The 14,558-nt window shown below is 43.8% G+C and overlaps 1 protein-coding gene across 6 annotated transcripts in view; it reads right to left on the bottom strand.

Annotated features, from left to right (window-relative positions):
* Positions 1 to 2,877: 2,877 nt before the first annotated feature.
* Positions 2,878 to 14,558, bottom strand: part of gtpbp3 (GTP binding protein 3, mitochondrial) — a 42,447-nt gene continuing 30,766 nt past the window's right edge. For 3 of the 6 annotated variants that reach the window (XM_055943739.1, XM_055943736.1, XM_055943738.1), the window contains 3 exons: positions 14,015 to 14,180; positions 10,241 to 10,555; positions 2,878 to 9,765 (listed from right to left, as the gene is read on the bottom strand). In XM_055943739.1, the coding sequence (XP_055799714.1) occupies positions 9,534 to 9,765; positions 10,241 to 10,555; positions 14,015 to 14,180 (713 nt within the window). In that variant the 3' untranslated portion in view covers positions 2,878 to 9,533. Of the gene's footprint in view, positions 9,766 to 10,236; positions 10,556 to 14,014; positions 14,181 to 14,558 lie in introns of those variants that run through there. The other 3 variants (XR_008761898.1, XR_008761899.1, XM_055943740.1) reach the window with 3 other exon arrangements.

The following is a 14,558-nucleotide window of genomic DNA, read 5'->3' as shown; positions in this document are numbered from 1 at the left end:
TACATAATGTATCTATATCCTGGTCTGGGGTGGTTATATATTCATACATAATGTAGCTACATCCTGGTCTGGTTATATATCTATACATAATGTATCTACATCCTGGTCTGGGGTGTCTATATATCCATACATAATGTACATGTTGTCCCAATCTACCAAATGCGAACAGAAAATGTGGTTTTGCCTCAGTGTACTGTATGCAAATGGGTGTGTACCCCAATGACAATTCAATTTTGATTGATTAGGAAACATCTGAGAATTTCAGAAATGTATCGGGCTAATATGTTGGACAGATGTCTGAAGAGGTTACAGAAGATGGAAATTAAAAAAGTGCCCCAATTATTCTGAATTCACTCAACTGTATTAATAATAGTATTAATAACAGTACAACACAATTGTATATAGTACTACAAGATCCAGGTCCCTGCCTAACCTAAGTACAGGGGGTTCCTAATGTAAACAGGATCTCTTTCCTCCAATGGAAAAGCCTATAACACTGTTCTACTTTAGCTACCCCATGTTGTCCTACTTTAGTTACCCCATGCTGTCCTACTTTAGCTACTCCATGTTGTCCTACTTTAGTTACCCCATGCTGTTCTACTTTAGTTACCCCATGTTGTCCTACTTTAGTTACCCCATGCTGTTCTACTGTAGTTACCCCATGTTGTCCTACTTTAGCTACCCCATGCTGTCCTACTTTAGCTACCCCATGTTGTCCTACTTTAGCTACCCCACGCTGTCCTACTTTAGCTACTCCATGTTGTCCTACTTTAGTTACCCCATGCTGTTCTACTTTAGTTACCCCATGTTGTCCTACTTTAGTTACCCCATGTTGTCCTACTTTAGCTACTCCATGCTGTTCTACTTTAGCTACTCCATGTTGTCCTACTTTAGTTACCCCATGTTGTCCTACTTTAGCTACCCCATGTTGTCCCACTTTAGTTACCCCATGCTGTCCTACTTTTGCTACCCCATGTTGTCCTACTTTAGCTACTCCATGCTGTCCTACTTTAGCTACTCCATGTTATCCTACTTTAGTTACCCCATGCTGTCCTACTTTAGCTACTCCATGTTGTCCTACTTTAGTTACCCCATGTTGTCCTACTTTAGCTACCCCATGTTGTCCTACTTTAGCTACCCCATGCTGTCCAACTTTAGCTACCCCATGTTGTCCTACTTTAGCTACCCCATGTTGTCCTACTTTAGCTACCCCATGCTGTCCTACTTTAGCTACCCCATGCTGTCCTACTTTAGCTACCCCATGTTGTCCTACTTTAGCTACCCCATGCTGTCCTACTTTAGTTACCCCATGTTGTTCTACTGTAGTTACCCCATGTTGTCCTACTTTAGCTACTCCATGTTGTCCTACTTTAGCTACCCCATGCTGTCCTACTTTAGTTACCCCATGTTGTCCTACTTTAGCTACCCCATGCTGTCCTACTTTAGCTACCCCATGTTGTCCTACTTTAGCTACCCCAAGCTGTCCTACTTTAGTTACCCCATGTTGTCCTACTTTAGCTACCCCATGCTGTCCTACTTTAGCTACCCCATGCTGTCCTACTTTAGCTACCCCATGTTGTCCTACTTTAGTTACCCCATGCTGTTCTACTTTAGTTACCCCATGCTGTCCTACTGTAGTTACCCCATGTTGTCCTACTTTAGCTACTCCATGCTGTTCTACTTTAGCTACTCCATGTTGTCCTACTTTAGTTACCCCATGTTGTCCTACTTTAGCTACCCCATGTTGTCCCACTTTAGTTACCCCATGCTGTCCTACTTTTGCTACCCCATGTTGTCCTACTTTAGCTACTCCATGCTGTCCTACTTTAGCTACTCCATGTTATCCTACTTTAGTTACCCCATGCTGTCCTACTTTAGCTACTCCATGTTGTCCTACTTTAGTTACCCCATGTTGTCCTACTTTAGTTACCCCATGTTGTCCTACTTTAGCTACCCCATGCTGTCCAACTTTAGCTACCCCATGTTGTCCTACTTTAGCTACCCCATGTTGTCCTACTTTAGCTACCCCATGCTGTCCTACTTTAGCTACCCCATGCTGTCCTACTTTAGCTACCCCATGTTGTCCTACTTTAGCTACCCCATGCTGTCCTACTTTAGTTACCCCATGTTGTTCTACTGTAGTTACCCCATGTTGTCCTTCTTTAGCTACTCCATGTTGTCCTACTTTAGCTACCCCATGCTGTCCTACTTTAGTTACCCCATGTTGTCCTACTTTAGCTACCCCATGCTGTCCTACTTTAGCTACCCCATGTTGTCCTACTTTAGCTACCCCAAGCTGTCCTACTTTAGTTACCCCATGTTGTCCTACTTTAGCTACCCCATGCTGTCCTACTTTAGCTACCCCATGCTGTCCTACTTTAGCTACCCCATGTTGTCCTACTTTAGCTACCCCATGCTGTCCTACTTTAGCTACCCCATGTTGTCCTACTTTAGCTACCCCATGCTGTCCTACTTTAGTTACCCCATGTTGTTCTACTGTAGTTACCCCATGTTGTCCTACTTTAGCTACTCCATGTTGTCCTACTTTAGCTACCCCATGCTGTCCTACTTTAGTTACCCCATGCTGTCCTACTTTAGCTACCCCATGTTGTCCTACTTTAGCTACCCCATGCTGTCCTACTTTAGCTACCCCATGTTGTCCTACTTTAGCTACCCCATGCTGTCCTACTTTATCTACCCCATGTTGTCCTACTTTAGCTACCCCATGTTGTCCTACTTTAGTTACCCCATGCTGTCCTACTTTAGCTACTCCATGCTGTCCTACTTTAGCTACCCCATGCTGTTCTACTTTAGCTAGTTAGGGTTGGTATAGCGGGACAACAACAAAAAATACAAAATGACAAAATTAAAACACAATATTGGCAACTTTTTCATGTATTTGATGCACCAGTACATACTTTGTACATATACATCAGAATTCGGCAAAGTGCATTATTTATGGAAGTTTTATAACTTTAACATCAAAACAGGAAAAAAATGTTGTGCTTGGAGGGTAGCTTCCTGTTTGAAGCTTGCTCTGCCGCCCTCTTATGATGATGCAAACATGAAGTGATGTGATTTTGATCATGTGGATTGTCTGCAAGGGCTTAGTAACATACAGCCACTCTATAGCCTAATAACATAGAACCACTCTATAGCCTAATAACATAGAACCACTCTATAGCCTAATAACATAGAACCACTCTATAGCCTAATAACATAGAACCACTCTATAGCCTAATAACATAGAACCACTCTATAGCCTAATAACATAGAACCGCTCTATAGCCTAATAACATAGAACCACTCTATAGCCTAATAACATAGAACCACTCTATAGCCTAATAACATAGAACCACTCTATAGCCTAATAACATAGAACCACTCTATAGCCTAATAACATAGAACCGCTCTATAGCCTAATAACATAGAACCGCTCTATAGCCTAATAACATAGAACCACTCTATAGCCTAATAACATAGAACCACTCTATAGCCTAATAACATACAGCCACTCTATAGCCTAATAACATACAGCCACTCTATAGCCTAATAACATACAGCCACTCTATAGCCTAATAACATAGAACCGCTCTATAGCCTAATAACATACAGCCACTCTATAGCCTAATAACATACAGCCACTCTATAGCCTAATAACATAGAACCGCTCTATAGCCTAATAACATACAGCCACTCTATAGCCTAATGACATACAGCCACTCTATAGCCTAATAACATAGAACCGCTCTATAGCCTAATAACATACAGCCACTCTATAGCCTAATAACATACAGCCACTCTATAGCCTAATAACATACAGCCACTCTATAGCCTAATAACATACAGCCACTCTATAGCCTAATAACATACAGCCACTCTATAGCCTAATAACATAGAACCACTCTATAGCCTAATAACATACAGCCACTCTATAGCCTAATAACATAGAACCACTCTATAGCCTAATAACATACAGCCACTCTATAGCCTAATAACATACAGCCACTCTATAGCCTAATAACATAGAACCACTCTATAGCCTAATAACATACAGCCACTCTATAGCCTAATAACATAGAACCACTCTATAGCCTAATAACATACAGCCACTCTATAGCCTAATAACATTCAGCCACTCTATAGCCTAATAACATAGAACCGCTCTATAGCCTAATAACATAGAACCGCTCTATAGCCTAATAACATAGAACCACTCTATAGCCTAATAACATACAGCCACTCTATAGCCTAATAACATAGAACCACTCTATAGCCTAATAACATAGAACCGCTCTATAGCCTAATAACATAGAACCACTCTATAGCCTAATAACATAGAACCACTCTATAGCCTAATAACATACAGCCACTCTATAGCCTAATAACATACAGCCACTCTATAGCCTAATAACATACAGCCACTCTATAGCCTAATAACATAGAACCGCTCTATAGCCTAATAACATAGAACCACTCTATAGCCTAATAACATAGAACCGCTCTATAGCCTAATAACATACAGCCACTCTATAGCCTAATAACATACAGCCACTCTATAGCCTAATAACATAGAACCGCTCTATAGCCTAATAACATACAGCCACTCTATAGCCTAATAACATACAGCCACTCTATAGCCTAATAACATAGAACCACTCTATAGCCTAATAACATAGAACCACTCTATAGCCTAATAACATAGAGCCACTCTATAGCCTAATAACATAGAACCGCTCTATAGCCTAATAACATACAGCCACTCTATAGCCTAATAACATAGAACCACTCTATAGCCTAATAACATACAGCCACTCTATAGCCTAATAACATACAGCCACTCTATAGCCTAATAACATACAGCCACTCTATAGCCTAATAACATACAGCCACTCTATAGCCTAATAACATACAGCCACTCTATAGCCTAATAACATAGAACCACTCTATAGCCTAATAACATAGAACCACTCTATAGCCTAATAACATAGAACCACTCTATAGCCTAATAACATAGAACCACTCTATAGCCTAATAACATACAGCCACTCTATAGCCTAATAACATACAGCCACTCTATAGCCTAATAACATAGAACCACTCTATAGCCTAATAACATAGAACCACTCTATAGCCTAATAACATACAGCCACTCTATAGCCTAATAACATACAGCCACTCTATAGCCTAATAACATACAGCCACTCTATAGCCTAATAACATAGAACCACTCTTTAGCCTAATAACATAGAACCACTCTATAGCCTAATAACATAGAACCACTCTATCGCCTAATAACAGACAGCCACTCTATAGCCTAATAACATAGAACCACTCTATAGCCTAATAACATACAGCCACTCTATGGCCTAATAACATACAGCCGCTCTTGGAGGCGAATAATAGTTCAACTAAAAAGTGATTGTTTATAAGATACATCTTGCTGGGACTGCGTCTGTTCATCATGCATGACAGAACTACAGGTGAAGGAGCCTCTACTGTTCTCAGGAAATCCTTTGTTTAAGGACTGTTTTTTCCCCCCGTGCGGTCGGTCAAACACACACACAGACAGTCTGTCTTACCCTGGGTCAACCAGGGGGAGTGCGCACACAGAGCACATCTGTGAACGTGAACCCGATTGCCCCCTAATTACACTCCATAGTCACCCTGTTCCTCACAACACACGTGCATGCACACAGACGCACAACCACCTCCGTCAGAGGAAACACAATTACCACGCAGGTTAAACTACTCTCATCACTCAACCATGACACGTCCATTGGTGTCTCGTCTTGTAATAACATATCAACAGGTCCATTATCAAAATGTCGGCTCATTGCCACCCACACATGTAGACTTCCTTAATTCCAATAGCTTGTATTTTTGTTGTGTTACTTAATGTTCTCCATTGTTCTCTATTGATTCAGCAGTGTTATACAGCTGGGTCAAACACATCCCCTAACTGCTGGAGAAAACATCAAGGCCTGAGTAGATGCCAAACAGAAAGGCGTTTCAATATAGAGGTCTGAGCGCCACTGATTTATTCATCCGCTCCCGCAGCTTTTCATAACTGGACCTGAACTCAACCATAGTCCCGCAACGTTCATTTAGGCGTCTGTGAGGACACAACTCACTTGTCAGCCATGGTCCAGCAATTTTGCGCCCTATAGGCAATATCAAAATCCACCAAAAATAACCTAAGAAATAGTTTAAATTACCAGAGATTCTCACTTGGCCCATTATATTAGGTCATCTGTATTACTGGGCTCTATCAGCCAAGAGGGTAGTGGTAGTTGAAAGAGAACTAAGTTGGAGACATTTTCACTTTCTCTTGAGCAACGTTTTATAGCCTACCTTTTAGGAGTGGGACGATTTTCAGACAGAGACAAATATGGGTAATCAATAATATTTTTTTAGGCAATGTAGTAAACTATAGCCTAATCATATTTAGGAAGTACCTTTCCTTGGAAAGATATCTGCCCCGTTCTTCTCCCACCCCAGCATAGACAGTCTACTCTATTGCATTGGGACCACACATACACTGAGTGTACAAAACATTAAGGACACCTTCCTAATATTGAGTTGCATCCCAAAGTTGTCTGGTTTGACCGTCCGCTCCCAACCGCAGCATGAACAATACAGACTGCGCCACAATGATCTCTGTCGGGACCCGCAGCCCTCTACTTCCAACACCCGCAGTAAACAATGTGACAGAGAGACAATGTGACAGAGAGATGGTATGACAGAGAGATGGTATGACAGAGAGATGGTGTGACAGAGAGACGGTGTGACAGAGAGACGGTGTGACAGAGAGACGGTGTGACAGAGAGACGGTGTGACAGAGAGATGGTATGACAGAGAGACGGTGTGACAGAGAGACGGTGTGACAGAGAGACGGCGTGACAGAGAGACGACGTGACAGAGAGACGGCGTGACAGAGAGACGGTGTGACAGAGAGACGGTGTGAGAGAGACGATGTGACAGAGAGACGGTGTGACAGAGAGACGGTGTGACAGAGAGACGGTGTGACAGAGAGACGGCGTGACAGAGAGACGACGTGACAGAGAGACGGCGTGACAGAGAGACGGTGTGACAGAGAGACGGTGTGACAGAGAGACGATGTGACAGAGAGACAATGTGACAGAGAGACGGTGTGACAGAGAGACGGTGTGACAGAGAGACGGTATGACAGAGAGATGGTATGACAGAGAGACGGTGTGACAGAGAGACGGTGTGACAGAGAGACAATGTGACAGAGAGATGGTATGACAGAGAGACAATGTGACAGAGAGACAATGTGACAGAGAGATGGTATGACAGCGAGACAATGTGACAGAGAGATGGTATGACAGAGAGACGGTGAGTGCGTGCACGGCAAAGCAGGGTCTATGTCATCAGAGAGACGGTGTGACAGACGACTGTGTGACAGAGAGACGGTGTGTGCGTGCACGGCCGAGCAGTGCCTATGTGACAGAGACCTGGGTGAGAAGGAGTAAACTGGGGAGGAGTGGTGAGGAGTTCAGCGAGGAAACATAAATATTTAATCAAGGCCAGATTGAGAGAGGGAACAAAGGGCACAGAGATGATCGCCTACCAAACTGTATCTTTCCCACAGAACAGAGATGATCGCCTACCAAACTGTATCTTTCCCACAGAACAGAGATGATCGCCTACCAAACCGTATCTTTCCCACAGAACAGAGATGATCGCCTACCAAACCGTCTCTTTCCCACAGAACAGAGATGATCGCCTACCAAACCGTATCTTTCCCATAGAACAGAGATGATCGCCTACCAAACTGTATCTTTCCCATAGAACAGAGATGATCGCCTACCAAACCGTCTCTTTCCCACAGAACAGAGATGATCGCCTACCAAACCATATCTTTCCCATAGAACAGAGATGATCGCCTACCAAACCGTCTCTTTCCCACAGAACAGAGATGATCGCCTACCAAACCGTCTCTTTCCCACAGAACAGAGATGATCGCCTACCAAACCGTATCTTTCCCATAGAACAGAACATTTTGTGTCTTTTAATCATGATATGTTCTATATGGTTTACCAGAGGACCACTTTTAATCATGATATGTTCTATATGGTTTACCAGAGGACCACTTTTAATCATGATATGTTCTATATGGTTTACCAGAGGACCACTTTTAATCATGATATGTTCTATATGGTTTACCAGAGGACCACTTTGGAAACAAGTGTTTTCATTAATACTTTTAAGTGCTATCCTCTGGAACACGTGTTGTATGTCTTTTGCCCAAATAAAATTCAATAAAATTCACTGATCGCTTACCAAACCGTCTTTTCCCACAGAACAGAGATGATTGCCTACCAAAACTTATTTTTCCCACAAAACACAGAGATGATCACCTACCAAACCGTCTTTTCCCACAGAACAGAGATGATCGCCTACCAAACCGTCTTTTTCCCACAGAACAGAGATGATCACCTACCAAACCTTCTTTTTCACACAAAACACAGAGATGATCGCTTACCAAACCTTCTTTTCCCCACTTAACACAGAGATGATCGCTTACCAAACCTTCTTTTCCCCACTTAACACAGAGATGATCGCCTACCAAACCTTCTTTTCCCCACTTAACACAGAGATGATCGCCTACCAAAACCGTTTCTTTCCCATAGAACAGAGATGATCGCCTACCAAACCGTCTTTTCCCATAGAACAGAGATGATCGCCTACCAAACCTTCTTTTTCCCACAGAACACAAAGATGATCGTCTACCAAAACCGTTTATTTCCCATTTAACACAGAGATGATCGTCTACCAAAACCGTTTATTTCCCATTTAACACAGAGATGGTCACCTACCAAACCATTTATTTCCCATTTAACAGAGATGATCACCTACCAAACCATTTATTTCCCATTTAACACAGAGATGATCGTCTACCAAAACCGTTTCTTTCCCATTTAACACAGAGATGATCACCTACCAAACCATTTCTTTCACATTTAACACAAGAGATGATCACCTACCAAACCATTTAACACAGAGATGATCACCTACCAAACCATTTATTTCCCATTTAACAGAGATGATCACCTACCAAACCATTTATTTCCCACAGAACACAGAGATGATCACCTACCAAACCATTTATTTCCCACAGAACAGAGATGATCACCTACCAAACCATTTATTTCCCATTTAACACAGAGATGATCACCTACCAAACCATTTATTTCCCATTTAACACAGAGATGATCGCCTACCAAACCATTTATTTCCCACAGAACACAGAGCGATGATGACTCAAACAGTGACTCAGTAGAGAGTCACAGATGATCTGCTAAGATGTTTACACTTCTTCAGTCTGGCTATGGCTAGAGTTGAGATCCACCAGGTCAAATGATCAGGACAAACAATGAAATACACTAGTTACATTTTGGTATCTTGCTAGAATAACTACATTTAAAGTCTGTGTTAGTGTTCCTCCCTGTCACGTGATCTAGTGTGAGAGTGTCCTTTCTGCATGAGATGTATCCATATTCCACCATTTATTTCCCTATACAGAAGTCTCTGAATATGATGTCCAGGATCTCCTCGGCTCCGACCCGTCCTGTAATGCGTCCCAGGTGGGTGAGGGCGAGGCGGACCCCCTCTGCGGCCAGGGCCAGATCTTGGTCTCTGTACTGGTGGTACTGGTTCAGGGCCTGGACACTCTGCTGGAGGTGGGCTCTGTGACGGGCCTGGGTCAGACTGGGAGCTCCGCTCAGAGGGTCACCACACCTGGATGGAACAGATGTGTTATAATTGATGTACTGTATGTAGGTGAGCCGGCCGGCGCTGCCAAATATTTCAAAAGAATGCGGTGTTTGATCTTCAGTCTGGGAGCTGCTATCAGCGTTACTTTCTTGAAAGACTCAGGATGTATAAAATCTAATCAGAGTTTATTCCTCATATCCACAGGATACGGCGGGCTGTAAACAACACAATGAAACTCCTACCGTAGGGTAAGCACAGGGTGTATAATGTTATGACTCATGTTATGACAAGTCATGCATGATATTATCAAAAACTTAGGGACCAATCATAACTTACTTGCGATATCAAAGAGTTTGATTTTGAATGAATTGCACAATGAATCTATCAATCAGAGTTAGGATTCCGCCCACGGTGACTACCTGATATACAGGAAAACCATTTAAAAAACCTACGTAGAAGCATACAGTAACATTAACACAGAACTATACTCTATACTTACAGAGTCTTGACCCTGCTCTGCAGCACAGTGAGGAAATCCTCCAGCCCTGTACTGGTATAGCAGGACAGAAAACATGCAGGAGGGAGACCTGTGATCTCTCTCAGCTCTCCCTCTGTTCTCTCCCTCTGCTCCTCAGGTACCAGATCACTCTTGTTGAGCACCAGCAGGACCCTGTCTGACGCAGCCTTCATGCCGGCCTCAGGGCTGGGCAGCACAGTGCTGAGGTACTCCTGGAGGAAGGCTGGTACTAGCTGAGGGTCTGGGGGTAGCTGCGTGGAGTCCACCACTACTAGGGTCAGATCAGCCTGCTCCACCCTGAAGGGAAAATACGCAATCAAATAAAATGTTATTTGTCACATGCTTCGTAAACAACAAGTGTAGACTAACACGCTGACTAGACCGGGCGCGCGAAGGCGTGCATCCACGTGCGCATGTTGATTTTGTTCACACACACCTGACGCGATCAGGACACGCAGGTTGAAATATCAAAACAAACTCTGAACCAAATATATTAACTTGGGGGTCGAACAGCATTAAACATTCATGGCAATTTAGCTAGCTAGCTTACTGTTGCTAGCTAATTTGTCCTGGGATATAAACATTGGGTTGTTATTTTACCTGAAATGCACACGGTCCTCTACTCCGACAATTAATCCACAGATAAAAGGGTAAACCTCCTTCATCTTCTTCTTCTTCTGACTTTATATGGCAAATAACTTTAATGTCCATTACCACCACCAACTGGACTGAAGTGTGGACCTCAGTTCATCTTTCAATCACCCACGTGGGTATACGCTCATAACAACCAATGAGGAGAAGGGAGAGGCGGTACTTGCAGCGCATCAAGCGTCACAAATAGAACCAAGTTCTAGTTTAGCGTCTGGCTACGCAGACGCTCGTTGACAGACACGCGCGAGCAGCTTGGATGCAATGATTGAATAACATGTCTAAATTTGTTTCGCAACGTTCTCGCGCGCAAGTATCGCGAGCGGTGTAGTCAGTATGTAACAGTGAAATGCTTACTTACCTGTCCTTCCCAACAACAGTCAATAATATAAAAAAATAACATAGGTGATGAGTAACGATAACTTGGCTATATACACGGGGTACCAGTACCAAGTCAATGTGTAAGGGTACTAGGTAATAACTTGGCTATATACACGGGGTACCAGTACGAGGGTACAAGGTAATTGAGGTAGATATGTACATATACATTACATGACCAAAAGTATGTGGACACCTGCTCATCAAACATCTCATTCCAAAATCATGGGCGTTAATATGCTGCTATAACAGCCTCCACTCTTCTGGGAAGGCTTTCCACTAGATATTGGAACATTGCTGCGGGGACTTGCTTCCATTTAGATGTTAGATTACTCCAGAGAACGCGTTTCCACTGCTCCAGAGTCCAATGGCGTCGGCTGGAGTGGTGTAATGCTTGCCATTGCGCATAGTGATCTTAGGCTTGTGTGCGGCTGCTCAGCCATGGAAACCCATTTCATGAAGCTCCCAGACGAACAGTTCTTGTGCTGACGTTGCTTCGAGAAGCAATTTGGAACTCGGTAGTGAGTGTTGCAACCGAGGACAGACAATTTCAGCGGTCCCGTTCTGTGAGCTTGTGTGGCCTACCACTTCGCGGTTGAGCCGTTGATGCTCCTAGACTTTATCACTTCACAATACCAGTACTTACAGTTGACCGGGGGCAGCTCTAGCAGGACAGACATTTGACAAACTGACTTGGTGGAAAGATTGGCATTCTATGACGGTGCCATGATGAAAGTCACTGAGCTCTTCAGTAAAGCCATTCTACTGACAATGTTTGTCTATGGAGATTGCATGGCGGTGTGCTCGATTTTATACACCTGTCCACAAATAGCCGAATCCACTAATTTGAAGGGATGTCCACATACTTTTGTACATATAGTGTAGTTAGGGGTCCTGTTCAGGGTCCTGTTGATTCCAGAATCGGTGCATCGGTACTGCTTGACGTGCGGTAGCAGAGAGAGCAGTCTAAGACTTGCGGTTTATTTGCACGCCAACGTAGTCTCGTCATGATGCCGGCTCGTCTGCCTCTTTTGCGCCGTCACTTCCTCTTTTGAGTCCCCGGGATTAGGGTCTGGTCCAGAGTAAGCAGAACATCCAGAGTAAACAGAACATCCAGAGTAAACAGAACATCCAGAGTAAACAGAACATCCAGAGTAAACAGAACGTACAGAGTAAACAGAACGTACAGAGTAAACAGAACATCCAGAGTAAACAGAACATCCAGAGTTAGCAGAACATCTAGAGTAAGCAGAACGTCCAGAGGAAACAGAACGTCCAGAGTAAACAGAACGTCCAGAGTAAACAGAACGTCCAGAGGAAACAGAACGTCCAGAGTAAACAGAACGTCCAGAGTAAACAGAACGTCCAGAGTAAACAGAACGTCCAGAGTAAACAGAACGTCCAGAGTTAACAGAACGTCCAGAGTAAACAGAACGTCCAGAGGAAGCAGAACGTCCAGAGTAAACAGAACGTCAAGAGTAAACAGAACGTCCAGAGGAAGCAGAACGTCCAGAGTTAACAGAACGTCCAGAGGAAGCAGAACGTCCAGAGGAAGCAGAACGTCCAGAGTAAACAGAACGTCCAGAGTAAACAGAACGTCCAGAGTAAACAGAACGTCCAGAGTAAACAGAACGTCAGGAGTAAACAGAACGTCCAGAGTAAACAGAACGTCCAGAGGAAGCAGAACGTCCAGAGCTGCCGACTCGTTGAAGTACAAACTGCCATTCAAATGGAGGTTAGTGATCGCTGTTCTGCTCTCCAGAAGATCCTAGGAAATGATGGCGGAGACATTGTGTAAAAACATTTTTTAAGACCAGCGTAAAAAAACACAATACAGCAGAACTGGTCAGGAGTCTGTACATGTTTTGCTATCCACTGCAGTCCCACTTTATAATCCCCCAGATTAGAATAGAATTGATTATCATTGTCAATTTTTATTGTCCATTTTTGTTGAAACAGAAAAGCATAGGCAGGGAATCTAGAGACATAATGAACTGTATCTCTGTGGGGACCCCCCTCCCCAGGGACTCTCCCCTGACCCCAGGGACTAGCAGCAGTAGCAGCAGGATGCTTATTCTGACTACCTCCTTCCTGCCCTCTCCCAGGTCATGAGCCCTGGATCCCCTGACAGACATACAGAAAGTCCCCTTGAGCACAAGAACTGCCTGCACTTCCTACCGGGCCAACTCTCCTCTCTCCCTCTCGTCAGCCTGGCCAAGTCTGTGGAGGGTGAGGTTGTGTGTGTTTGTGTGTGTGTGTGTGTGTGTGTGTGTGTGTGTGTCTCACCCTCTGTATGGTAAATATTAATGTGCATAGTGGCACATCCTCCCACCTCCTGAGTGTGTTTACGTCTGGTATTTATATCCATACATTCTCTTTACACTGACGAACTGGAACTGAAGCCAAAATACAACATATGGAAAAAGCCTTGAATTATTTCTTCCTTCCTTTGTTTTTGAGGATTTTCAAGTATCTTGTTCATTTTGTTCATATTGCCCATACAATGTAGACAACACTCGACTTTGTTCTGTACAGAAGTCACAATTCACAGGAAGAGACTCCCAATAATGCTCCATAACGTATTGTTTAAGGTCTTTCCATATCCTAGTCCTGGTTATAAGAATTCATGTATTCATTTTAGGTGAACTACATAACAATTAGTTGAAATGGAACATGCATTTTGACCATAATGCTTTGTACCATATACAGTATGTGGTGTAGTGTATATACCTCTGACGGGCTCTACGGACCCCCTCTCTCTCCACGCTGTCTGAGGAGTCTCTGAGCCCTGCGGTGTCACTCAGGAGGACAGGGAAGCCTCCAATGTCCAGAGAGGTTTCTACAATGTCCCTGGTGGTGCCCGCGATGGGGGACACGATGGCTGCTGGACGCTGGCCTGGACAGAGAGGAATAGAGAGAAAGATGGAGATAGACAGAGAGATCGAGAGGGTGAGAGATATAGGAATTTGGATAGACAGACAGACAGACAGACAGACAGACAGACAGACAGACAGACAGACAGAGGGAGAGAGAGACAGAGGGAGAGAGAGAGGGAGAGACGGACAGACAGGGAGACAGACAGACAGACAGACAGACAGACAGACAGACAGACAGACAGGGAGAGGGAGAGAGAGAGGGAGAGGGAGAGAGAGAGGGAGAGGGAGAGAGAGAGGGAGGGAGAGAGAGACAGGGAGAGGGAGAGAGAGAGGGAGACATGGAGAGAGAGAGGGAGACAGGTAGAGAGAGAAAGGGAGACAGGGAGAAAGAGAGGGAG

Source organism: Salvelinus fontinalis, chromosome 14 (assembly GCF_029448725.1).
Source record: "Salvelinus fontinalis isolate EN_2023a chromosome 14, ASM2944872v1, whole genome shotgun sequence".
Lineage (NCBI taxonomy): Eukaryota > Metazoa > Chordata > Actinopteri > Salmoniformes > Salmonidae > Salvelinus > Salvelinus fontinalis.
The sequence above is the reverse complement of the archived record's forward strand: the minus strand, read 5'-3'. Positions and strand labels throughout refer to the sequence as shown.